Source organism: Chiloscyllium plagiosum, chromosome 21 (genome assembly GCF_004010195.1).
Source record: "Chiloscyllium plagiosum isolate BGI_BamShark_2017 chromosome 21, ASM401019v2, whole genome shotgun sequence".
In the NCBI taxonomy this organism is placed as follows: domain Eukaryota; kingdom Metazoa; phylum Chordata; class Chondrichthyes; order Orectolobiformes; family Hemiscylliidae; genus Chiloscyllium; species Chiloscyllium plagiosum.
This window is the reverse complement of record NC_057730.1, coordinates 9,173,678-9,186,372: the sequence shown is the minus strand read 5'-3', so window position 1 is coordinate 9,186,372 and position 12,695 is coordinate 9,173,678. Positions and strand designations below refer to the sequence as shown.

Genomic DNA, 12,695 nt, shown 5'->3' with positions numbered 1-12,695 from the left:
AGCAGTGATCTGGCCACATTCACTGAATCTTGAAAAAGAGCACCTCTGAAGAATGTCAAAAACACCACAGGAAAAACATAACAAAATGGTTCCTTTCGTCCAAGAGATAAAATGTTAACTCAATTCCAATCTTAATAGCTTGCAGAGATTGATCCACACAATCAATGAGCTGATTTTTAGAAGGCCATCCTGCATTGGCTAAATGACGATTAAGGAGCCCGTCACACATATACGCACCATCATCTGTTTTCCCATTGTAATAATTTATCACTTCACAAGATCATGAAAATCTCTCTCACTGCCATGAGTTGGCTAACAATATTAAACAGGAGCCTGAGAAACAATCCACCCACAGTTCACAGTTTATTGCTTCATCCTTTCACTGCTAGGAAAACTGATATACAGTACTCAATGTCGTGGTGTCAACCCATGCCAAGTGTCCAAAATTCACTGCTTGCTCAAATCAGTCTGTAGTCAAACTCCTTAAAATGATCATTTTAGCCCCATATCTAAATATCCAATCAATGAGAAATCTTAGTGTATCACTCCATTGATGAAAATAAATAGAACAAATGGAGCAACTAGTTTTCAAATCTCTCCCAATATCACACCTCTACCAGTCGTATGTGCTTTTGTATTCATTAAATTCAGAACAACTTGTCTGATAATAGCACAACGTGTTACTCTTAAAGTTTAAAGCTTCCCTGTATATTATTCATCAGAGGATTTAATCCATTTACTTCTAGTGGATTTTAAGTTTCAATTGAATTAGTAAAAAGATTTAATACAACGGTATCATGTATTGTACAATAATATCTTTCAACATAACTTCCATAATGATTTCCTCAATGCTTAAAGTACCAATTTAGTGTTTTCTAATTTGACCATTTTTAAAATTTATTTTCGTTAATACTAGTCAGACGTTAGTTATATCCTCAGCAATGAAATGACTTTGGGCAGTGGCAACTCAGAAAATGTATTTCAATAAAGACAACAGTATCAAAATGATGCCACACACCCATTCTATAAGCCTCATATTTAACTAGAGTGCCCCATAATATCATGCATTGGGTGCTGGACATTACACCCATGAACCTATACATGATCTGGTCTGATCTTTTCACTCGACGTACAGATCCACCTACCTGAATGTTGTCAAATGATGTTTTGTTTGTGACATCATATAGCAGCAAAAGAGCTGTAAAAGGAGGAAAAATAATTGATAAAATTACGTCACAAATCAATTGAGATTTTAAATTCTAAGCCATACAAAAGAGATTTTGTCTAGCTGGCTTGCATGAGTAATGTATTGAAATTAGTCAGGAGTGTTGCCAAACAAAGAGACCTGAAGTGCAGGTTCATAGTTCCTTGAAAGTGGAGTCGCAGGTAGACAGGATAGTGTAAAAGGTGTTTAATATGTGTTCCTTTATTAGTCAGAGCAGTGGGTATAGGGCTTGGGAGGTCATTGCAGCTGCTTAGGACATTGGCTAGGCCACTATTGGAATACTGCATTCAGTTCTGGTCTCCCTGCTACAGAAAGATGTTATGAAACTTGAAAGGGTTCAGAAAAGATTCACAAGGATGTTGTCCAGGGTTGGAGGGTTTGAGCTAGAGGGAGAGGCTGGATAGACTGGGGCTATTTTCCCTGGAGTGTCAAAGTCTGAGGGGTGACCTTATAGAGGTTTATAATATCATGAAGGGCATGGATAGGGTAAATCGACAAGGTCTTTTCCCCAGTGTGGGGGAGCCCAATACTAGAGGTTTAAGGTGAGAGGGGCAAGATTTTTAAAAAGCCTAAGGGGCAACATTTTCACATAGAGGATGGTGTGTATAGGGAATGAGCTACCAAAGGAAATGGTGGAGGCCGGTACAATTACAACATTTAAAGGCATCTGGATGGATATATGAATAGGAAGGATTTAGAGGGATATGGGCCAAGTGCTGGCAAATGGGACTAGATTAATTTAGGATATCTGGTCAGCTTGGACAGGTTGGACCAAAGGATCTGTGTCCGTGCTGTACATCTCTATGACTTTGTGACTCTATGAAATGAACAAAGATGATGTAGGTTTTGCAATGGTAATGATGATGAACTCCCAGGTGAGACACCCCAGTTCCTTTGGAAAATCAACAAAATGAACAGTATTTCTTTTTTGTGCTGTTTGATTCACTGTGAAATCCTTTGAACAAATCACATTTTGTTGTAAGAAGTGCAGTTGGGTTTTTCACAGTGCTTATTATTATTTATGAATACCTTCACAGGTCCTGACAATTGATTTTTATATTCGTGGAATTTCAAAATTCTCCATAAAGATTTAAAAACTATATAATTTCAAAAAAAATTTTATCTCTTTTTTAGCTTCTCTCTTATTCTAATTGTTCACCATCTGAAATTTAAAAGGGAAGGAATTCAATGCTTTTAACTTCTGTATTTGCTATATAAATGAGTTCTTCAGTGTGGCTGGCTGGATTGCTGGATATGTCTTTTGAAAATAACTGCACTGAGGCTGAGGAGAAAGTTGAGAGTTGAGAGAACAGCAGGACAGGCAGCAACTGATGAGCAGGAGAATCGACATTTCAGGCATAAAGTTTCCTGATGAAGTGCTTATGCCCAAAACATCAACTCCCCTGCTCCTTGGATGCTTTCTGACCTGCTGTGCTTTTCCAACACCACACTGAAGCTGATCCCATCACCAAGTCACCCTTCATTTACACATGAACCATCAGAGTCATAGAGTCATAATCATACAGCACGGAAACAGTCTAACAAGTCCATTCCAAACGTAATCTCAAACTAAACTTGTCCCACCTCCTGCTCTTGGCCCATATCCCTCCAAACCTTTTCTATTCATGTATTTATTAAAATGTCTTTTAAACATTATAATTGTGCCCACATCCACCACTTCCTTAGGAAGCTCATTAAACACGTTCCTTGACCTTAGCACCGCTTCTTCAGAGTCAGCTCTCTCACTTTTTCCACTTTTTATCTGTCAGCCAGGGCTCTCTGATTGGACCAAATTAACAGCCTCAATCAAAGAACTCATATTCTATGAGGTCCAGCTGGCTAACCTCATTAGAATCACCGCATCTTTGACTTCATACCAGATTTAAACTGTGTCAGGAATGGGGAGGCCCACAGCGTACAGAATCTAGATTCTAGTGAGGAGCTACTTTTAATAGTCACAGATGAGCACCTTGCCTTTGCCGCAGACCACAAAATGCAATCCATTAATTGTTTAAATAGTAAACATTAACAGGAAGCTAATAGCAAAAATTTCACCAATCAGACAGGGGAATAAATATCATTATACAATGCTCAATGCTTTTGTGGCAAATTTCTTTAGCTGTTCAGATCACAACATTGTGGGTGTATTGGCAAGTGTATATTTTAGGATGCACAACTTTATCATGATTATGTAAAAAGGCTTTATGGGCTAAAGGATCTACTTTGCCCATCATTGTTTGTATGTTTATTTGTGCTTAACTGTCACTTTTGTTTAACTCGTTCATGAGATGTGGGTATGACTGGCTGGATCAGTGTTGATTGCCCATCCCTAAGGGCTCAAAGGGCAGTTAAGAATTAGCCACATTGCTGTGGGTCTGGCTTCACAGGTAGGCTAGACCAGGTGAGAATGGCAGATTTCCTTCCCTCAAGGATATTAGTGAATGAGAATCCCCAGATGGGTTTTTCCAGGCAATGGTCATCACTATTTCCAAATTATTATTGTATACAAATTCCACCAACTGCCATGGTGGGATTCTAGCCCAAGTCCCTCGAAAAAAACCTAGGTCTCTGGATTAATAGTCTAATGATAATATCATCAGGCTGTCATGTCTACAGATAGCTCATCTATAACACGGTAGTTGTGTCCTTGTCCAATCCCGCATTATGGAAAAGTCACACTTAAGAAATAGTACTTGAAGTATTGGCAATGTAATCACGTTACAGCCAACAGAAGTTTGAAAAGTTTGCACTTTAGAAACAATGTCCCCAATTTGTCAATCGTGTTGCAGCAAATTTGTGTTAGCAAAACACACGTTATAGCGGAATGAACTGTATTGATGAAAATAGATGAGGTCCAGTGTTAAATGCAGACAGAAAGCTTTAAAAAATTGAATGTCACCACAGGACTGAATTTTACAGGATTCTGTGATACCCATCTCCCCTCCATGCTGTAAGGCTGGTGTGGGGTGGGGTTTGCGTGTGGAAGTCCACCCATGATGGCAGCGAGGCGAGACTTCTGAACCTTTCCTGGGAGGACATGTGATTGTCCACATCACGGCCAGTCAGGAACAGTGGCCATTTCTGGGCCTACAAGTTGTTCCTGAAGCCCAGCAGCCCAACTGACATAACAAGTACAGGGTCCAGGCTGTAGGTATGGGTAGGGCAGGGTGGGTTGAGATGAGTTGGTTTAGGTTTCCAGCTTCAGGGTACCTACCTGAAGGATTAAAGGTGGTGGGTTAAACAAAAGGGGATGTGTTTCTGATGGGCCAAGGAGCCTCCTGGGCTGACAACCCGCAGAGTGAATATTAATGAGCTTCTTGTGATGTGTGGGCCTCCTCCTACTGCGACTCAAAGACTGAATGATCATTAATTGGCCCCATTTTAGATTTCATGTCTAGGAGGCCGTGTGGAAGTAAAATGGAGGTGGATGCAGCCTTGATTGGCTCCCTTTACAAGAACATCATGAAAATGACAAGGTGTGTTTACAAAGGAGTTGGAGAGAAACTGGGACCATTGGTGGAGGGTTCAATAACTGGAGAGTCCAAGTTTTAAACTGATTGGTTCAAAGAATTTAAGGCATGAAGAAAAGCTGTATTACTCAACAAGGTAGCTACAATCCAGCACAGTCCTTCAGGGGCTGGTGGAGAGAGAGTCAGTGGTTTTCAAAAGGAAATTGGGTAAGTACCTGAGTGGAAAACATGTGCAAAGCATTGGGGTATAGCTGAATGAGCAGGGCTTGCCAAAATACTCTTGCAAATAGCCAGCATGCTTTTGCAGGTCCAACTAGTGTTCTACAATCCTGTAACCATTCCAGGATTCTAATATTGATTAAACATTATCACTAGTTTGGAATATTAATCACACAACTTTTAAAAGAAGAGAGCTACCTGCAGACCAACTAACCTGGTATTAATTCAAAAATACCTAAACGTGTTCCCTTCAGAGCCTTTCAGAACTGTACAGTTAAAACTTCCAAAAGACACAAGTGCTGATCAACTTGACAAGAAGCAGACTCCTGCATAACAACTCTAACATTTCCAATAAGTTTCTCTGTCTTTGCTCAGACTAAAGTTCATCATACCCACTGCCTGCTATTGTGAGATCTACAAAAGCCAGGTTGGGGCCCAGTAGGTAGTAAAACAGATATTAACTATCTTCATTATCACTGCAGCTTGGAAATAGAACTTGCAATTTCTTTTAATCAGTTCCAACTCCTTTGCTTGCTCAGGATATCATGCTGCAGTACCTTGTGAGAACGTGTTTGGGGTGTCCCTTGCAGGCTACCATACTGTTTGTGGATGATTTCCTGGCTGATTGTCATTGCGATGCAGAGCATTTTGACAGAGCTGAAATGGGAGGGTATTCACAAACAAAAACAGTGGGGCAGATTTTCTACAGGTCATGCAGATGTTACTTCAGTTTAAATGGAATTTGGGAAACTGTGGAATTCCCAAGAAATAAACTCCAACTGAATAGCCGAAGAAATTCAATCTTCCACTGGGCATTTCCTAAGTCGGGAGCCCATTGAAGTCTCCACAAGACTTCAAATGGTTCCAATGTCATTTGGGAAGGTTGTTTGGCAGGAAAAGGTAAACTGTTAAATGCATAGTCAATCTCCTGTAACTGTTAAATTGATCCCATACTTAACACACAAGTCCAAGTACACTTCCTCCAAGTGACTTCCATACTCTAGGCCCACACCTGACAACCCCAGGAGCTGACACTCTCCCCAAGACCTATTCTTCACCCCAGAGCCCAACACACCTCTCTCAGCAGGAAACCACCCCTTTAGCCCCCCACTATCACCTCCAGTCCTGTTCTCTCCCCCACCCATCACTAGCTCCATCTGATCAGATCTCCCATGAAACCCAAGCCAACCCGGTACCTCTCCCCAATACTGTCAGCACAAGACCAGACCCCTACCCTGCTGCCAAACACAACCACCCACTCCCTTCACTCCTCTGGACCAAACCATCTATTCCCCCGCCAACCCCTTCTGCATCCCAGTCTCCTACCAGACTTACAACCCACCCCCTGCACCCTGCAGCAGTTTCTCCAGCCCACCCCAAGCTACCATTAACACTGCATCACTTAACCTGCTCCCATCGCCATCCCAGCCCCCTCCCTGGCCTGCCCTTTAACCAGTGGCCCCTACAGCCCTCCCCAGCTGGTACCTGTCACCTATCCACTTGGCATCCTACCCATCCAGCACCCTAGCATCACATTCACTTTATATACTTATTGTTTACCAACAGATCTGGGAACCTTTACAATTCAAAATCCAGCAGCTGGTTGTTGAGAAAATGGGATGTGGTTTGCCTTTCTACATTGCAAAAGAACTGTCAGAATGGAAATACAGCTCTGCCTCTCTAAGGCAGACCTGAAAGAACTCTCCTCTTGGAAAACTGGTGCTCTCTTCTTTCATAAAGAAAGAGGGGTCGGAGTGGTAATCTGACCAAGCATGCCACTCCAGGAGATTCTGGCTCAGTGCATTTCACAGTCCAACTCTTGCAACATCAAAACCATTGAGATTACACAGTTGGTGGCATGTGAGATTTGCAATTTGCATTTATGACGCACCTTTCATGACTGCCCCGGCACATTTGAAGTCTTTATGAGCACTGAAGTAATTTTGAGGTACAGTTACTCTGGGAAGATAGGTGACACTGCAGCCTTCCCCTGCATAGCAAGTTCCCACCAATAACACTGTGATAAATAATATCTGTGATGTTTATTGAGGGATGAACATTGGCCAATTCAGCAGGATTTGCTGCCTTTCAAAAACAGTACCGTGCAGTCATTTACATCCAACACATGGGATAGAATGAGCTTTGATTTAAAATTTCATCTGCTCCAACACCGTACTGCACTGGGGCATCCTTTCTGACTTTGGCTTTGTGTGCAAGTCCTAGAGTGGGACATGAACCTACAACCTAAGAGATAAGTACGATATCAATTGAATCACAACATTTGTAGAGTGAACAAACTATAGTATTTTTCCTATTCAATAAGAGAAACATGGGCAATGTATGAATGGAGTTCCAATTCACACTGTTCCCATCTCACACACCTGAAAAGATCAAGTTCACTCAAATAACATGTTGTACATTAGGCCCCCTGTCTTTTCAAAACACTATAGTTAACAACAATGAGACAGAAGATGCACTCAAATGGCAGCTATGCGAACAGGCTTGAGACATACACAGACATGTAAAAAATTACATTAACATCATCTCATCTGTGAAAACTATTTCAGAGATTTATTGTTTTTTTTTGAGGAATAAGTTGGGAGGAATGTATATTTTGCCAGGGATATTGGTGTCTGATCAAGGCCCAGGGTTGCCAAGCTTGGTGCAGCAGATAAATGTTTGAAGAAAGGGACTACAGTGTATTCAGAGACTTAGAGTCATAGTCATAGAGTTGTACAGCACAGAAACAGACCCTTCAGTACAACTCGTCCATGCCAACCAGATATCCCAACCTAATCTAGTCCCACCTGCCAGCACCCGGCCCATATCCTTCCAAGCCCTTCCTATTCATATACCCATCCAGATGCCTTTTAAATGTTGCAATTGTATCAGCCTCCACCACTTCCTCTGGCAGCTCATTCCATGCACGTACCACACTCTGCGTGAAAATGTTGCCCCTTAGGTCCCTTTTGTATCTTTCCCCTCTCACCCTAAGGCTATGCCTTCTAGTTCTGGACTCCCCCATCCCAGGGAAAAGACTTTGTCTATTTATCCTATCCATGCTCCTCATGATTTTGTAAACAACTATAAGATCACCCCTCAACCTCTAATGCTCCAGGGAAAACAGCCCCAGCCTATTCAACCTCTCCCTATAGCTCAAATCCTCCAACCCTGGCAATATCCTTGTAAATCTTTTCTGAACCCTTTCAAGTTTCACAACATCTTTCCGATAGGAAGGAGACCAGAATTGCACGCAATATTCCAACAGTGGCCTAACCAATGTTCTGTACAGCCGCAACATGACCTCCCAACTCCTGTACTCAATACTCTGACCAATAAAGGAAAGCAGACCAAATGCCTTCTTCACTATCCTATCTACCTGAGACTCCACTTTCAAGGAGCTATGAATCTGCACTCCAAGGTCTCTTTGTTCAGCAACACTCCCCAGGACCTTACCATTAAGAGTATAAGTCCTGATTAGATTTGCTTTCCCAAAATGCAGCACCTCACATTTATCTAAATTAAACTCTATCTGCCACTTCTCAACCCATTGGCCCATTTAATCAAGATCCCATTGTAATCTGAGGTAACCTTCTTCGCTGTCTACTACACCTCCAATTTTGGTGTCATCTGCAAACTTACTAACTATACCTCTTGTGCTCACATCCAAATCATTTATATGAATGATGAAAAATAGTGGAGCCAGCTCTGATCCTTGTGGCACAGAGGATCCTTGTGGCATCCTTGATCCACTGGTCACAGGCCTCCAGTCTGAAAAACAACCCTCTACCACCACCCTCTGTCTTCTATCTCTGAGCCAGTTCTGTACCCAAATGGCTAGTTCTTCCTGTAACCAGTCTCCCATGGGCAACCTTGTTGAACACCTTACTGAAGTCCATATAGGTCACATCTACCATTCTGCCCTCTTCAATCCTCTTTGTTATTTCTTCAAAAAACTCAATTAAGTTTGTGGGACATGATTTCCCTCGCACAATGCCATGCTGACTATCCCTAATCAGTCCTTGCTTTTCTAAATACATGTACATCCAGTCCCTCAGGATTCTCTCCAACAACTTGGCCACCAATGATGTCAGGCTCACTGGTCTATAGTTCCCTGACTTGTCCTTACCACCTTTCAGGAGAAAGTGAGGTCTGCAGATGCTGAAGATCAGAGCTGAAAATGTGTTTCTGGAAAAGCGCAGCAGGTCAGGCAGCATCCAGGGAACAGGAGAATCGACGTTTCGGGCATAAGCCCCACCCCAGTCTGACCTATCACCCTCACCTTGACCTCTTTCCACCTATCACATTTCCGACACCCCTCCCCCAAGTCCCTCCTCCCTACCTTTTATCTTAGCCTGCTGGACAAACTTTCCTCATTCCTGAAGAAGGGCTTATGCCCGAAACGTCGATTCTCCTGTTCCCTGGATGCTGCCTGACCTGCTGTGCTTTTCCAGCAACACATTTTCAGCTCTTACCAACTTTCCTAAACAGTGGCACCATGTTATCCAACCTTCAGTCTTCCAGCATCTCACCTGTGACTATTGATGATACAAATATCTCAGCAAGAGGCCCGGCAATCACTTCTCTAGCTTCCCACAGAGTTCTTGGGTACACCTGATCAGGTCGTGGGGACTTATCCACTTTAATGTATTTCACGATATCCAGCATTTCTTCCTCTGTAATGTGGACATCTTTCAATATGTCATCATCTATTTCCCTACATTCTATATTGTCCACATCCTTTTCCACAGTACTTGACAGAATACTCCATGTTGTTAGAAGGAGGAGGAGGGGCATAGCTAGAGCTCTACTCTTTGTATAAGATCACAGTTATTAGTTAAATAATAGATATTGAGGATGATATTTTTCTAGCTGCATCTTGTAAAATAGTGGATCCATGGACTGCTTTAACCACATCTAACATTCTTCGTTGAACTTACATAGGAATGAATATTCGGCAGGATCTGAAACAGGTCTCTGCTTGTTTGTTGAAACTGCTGCAGAAGATTAATTTCATGCTCAATGTGTTAAAAAATGCAGCGTAGACATTACTTTCGAAATACTCTGCACAATATACCACACAAGTTAAATCCATTGAATACCAGTCACCCATTATACTTACATTCAAGCTTCCTACTTATCACTTAAGTATGATTATAGTTGAAATGATGCACACAATTAACAATGTACTTTGGATACAAGCAGCAATTTGTAAATTATTGCTGGTGATGGTGTTAGTATCATATGTAATCAAATGCTGCTTTTCCAGTGCACTGCAGTCCCTTCTACTGTGCAGTACATTTTGGACAATATTAGAATATGTAATGGTGAATAGATTTTTGAATCCAAAAGCTTCTCTGTTCTTCCAGAAGCTTTTGTTCAATGGAAATTCATCAAATGGGCCAATAGGCTGAGGAGTGGCAGATGGAGTCTAATTTAGATAAATGCGAGGTGCTGCATTTTGGAAAAGCAAATCAGAGCAGGACTAATACACTTAATGGTAAGGTCCTGGGGAGTGTTGCTGAACAAAGAGACTTTGGAGTGCAGATTCATAGCTCCTTGAAAGTAGAATCACAGGTAGATAGGATAGTGAAGAAGGCGTTTGGTATGCTTTCCTTTATTGGTCTGAGTATTGAGTATAGGGGTTGGGAGGTCATGTTGCAGCTGTACAGGACATTGGTTAGGCCACTTCTGGAATATTGTGTGCAATTCTGGTCTCCTTCCTACTGGAAAGATGTTGTGAAACTTGAAAGGGTTCAGAAAAGATTTACAAGGATGTTGCCAAGGTTGGAGGATTTGAGCTATAGGGAGAGGCTGTACAGGCTGGGGCTGTTTTCCCTGGAGCATTAGAGGTTGAGGGGTGATCTTATAGAGGTTTATAAAATCATGAGGGGCATGGATATGATAAATAGACAAAGTATTTTCCCTGGGGTGGGGGAGTCCAGAACTAGAGGGCATAGGTTTAGGGTGAGAGGGGAAAGATACAAAAGGGACCTAAGGGGTAACTTTTTCATGCAGAGGGTGGTATGTGTATGGAATGAGCTGCCAGAGGAAGTGGTGCAGCACTTAAAAAGCATCTGGATGGGTGTATGAATGGGATGGTTTTGAAGGGGTATAGGCCAAGTGCTGGCAAGTGGGACTAGATTAGGTTGAGATATCTGGTCGGTATGGACGAGTTGTACTGAAGAATCTGTTTCCATGCTGTACATCTCTATGACTCTCTGACTGAGAAGTTTTGAGGTTATGCATTGGCCATTTTCTATTTGGACCCTACTTTAATTGCTCAATTGCATATACATTGTAAATGCTACAGTTTCTAAAACAGGAATTAATTTTATGTATCAAAGGCTCTGGTGCAGATAGTGGGGTCACGCAGGCCCATATAATTTAGAGCTATAAGATCCATTGTACCTACAAACAGTCTAATGGCAGGGTTGAGGAGATTTCATACAGTTCTGATGAAAGATCATTGACCTGAAACATCAGCTCTGACTCTCATGACAGATTTTGCCCAACCTGCTGAGATTTGCAATTGTGTGTATGGAAAATAAGTTCTGGAAAGGAAGGGAAGAATCAAGAGCTTAACATAATATTGGAAACAAGAATTACCATTTTCTTCTCCAGATTATAGCAAGAGCTGCCCTGCATTCTCCTCATCAAAATAAAGCCTAATATATCATTTCTCAGGCTTTATTCAGGCTTTCCCAGCATTTGCAAATTGTGGAACTGCATTCTATCAGTATTTCCTTGTTTATACCATACATGGGTTTCTACAAACAAACAGGTTATTTCCAACAAGTCTTGGTTTGATCACATCACCCCATTATTCTTTCAAGTTTGGACTTGCCAGGGCCATATAAAACCACTCCCACTGAATTACCTCACCTTTTTCCATTTTTACTGTGAGGAGAGGTAATTTGATTTTGGATAAAGTCAATGTAAGTTAAAGTTCAGGAGATTTCTTTGACTTGCTCAAGGGACATGGACGTCACTGGCTGGGCCTGTATTTATTGCCCATCCCTGCTTGCTGTGGGATGACCCATTAGGGAAGGAATTCTAGGATTTTGACTCAGCGACAGTGAAGGAACAGCAAAGTATTTCCAAGTCAGGATGGCAAGTGGCTTGGAGGGGAAATTGCAGATTTTTTTTTCAGATGCCCTACAGTGCGGAATGAGGCCCTTTGGCCTAACAAGTGCACATCGATCCTCCGAAAAGTAATCAACCCTGACCTATTCCCCAACTATCTTATATTTACCCCTGACTGATGCACCTAGCCGACACATCCCTGAACACTTTGGCAATTTAGCATGGCCAATTCACCTAACCTGCACATCTTTGGATGATGGTGTTCCTATGTATTTGCCGTCCTTGTCCTTCTCTATTCAATATCCATGTAGTAAAATTACCCCTTTCTTTTTCTTAATCCTTTCATGGGATGCACATGGTATTGGCAAGGCTTTGCCACCGGCACTTGTTGCCAATCCAGAGGGCAGTTAAGAATAAGCTACATTGCTATGGATCTAGAGTCACATGGAGGCCAGACTGGATATGGCCAGCAGATTTCCTCCCCTAATGGGCTTTTCTGAATCATAATGACAATTTTATTGTCAGGTTTGACAAGACTAGCTTTCAATTGCAGATTTTAAGAACTGAATTTAAATTTCACCAGCTGCAATGGTGAGAGTTGAAAGCACATCCCCTAAGCAGGGCCTTGGCATTTGGATTCATAGTCTGTCCACATTACCAAGTGCACCACTATCTTCTCTGTTACTACTGAAGTC

At 41.9% G+C, this 12,695-nt stretch overlaps 1 protein-coding gene across 1 annotated transcript in view; it reads right to left on the bottom strand.

Moving 5' to 3' along the window:
- Positions 1-12,695, bottom strand: part of LOC122560518 (ras-related protein Rab-26-like) — a 362,870-nt gene that overhangs the window by 113,092 nt on the left and 237,083 nt on the right. The window contains exon 5 of the mRNA XM_043711201.1: positions 1,146-1,198. Within this exon, the coding sequence (XP_043567136.1) occupies positions 1,146-1,198 (53 nt within the window). The remainder of the gene's footprint in view (positions 1-1,145; positions 1,199-12,695) is intronic.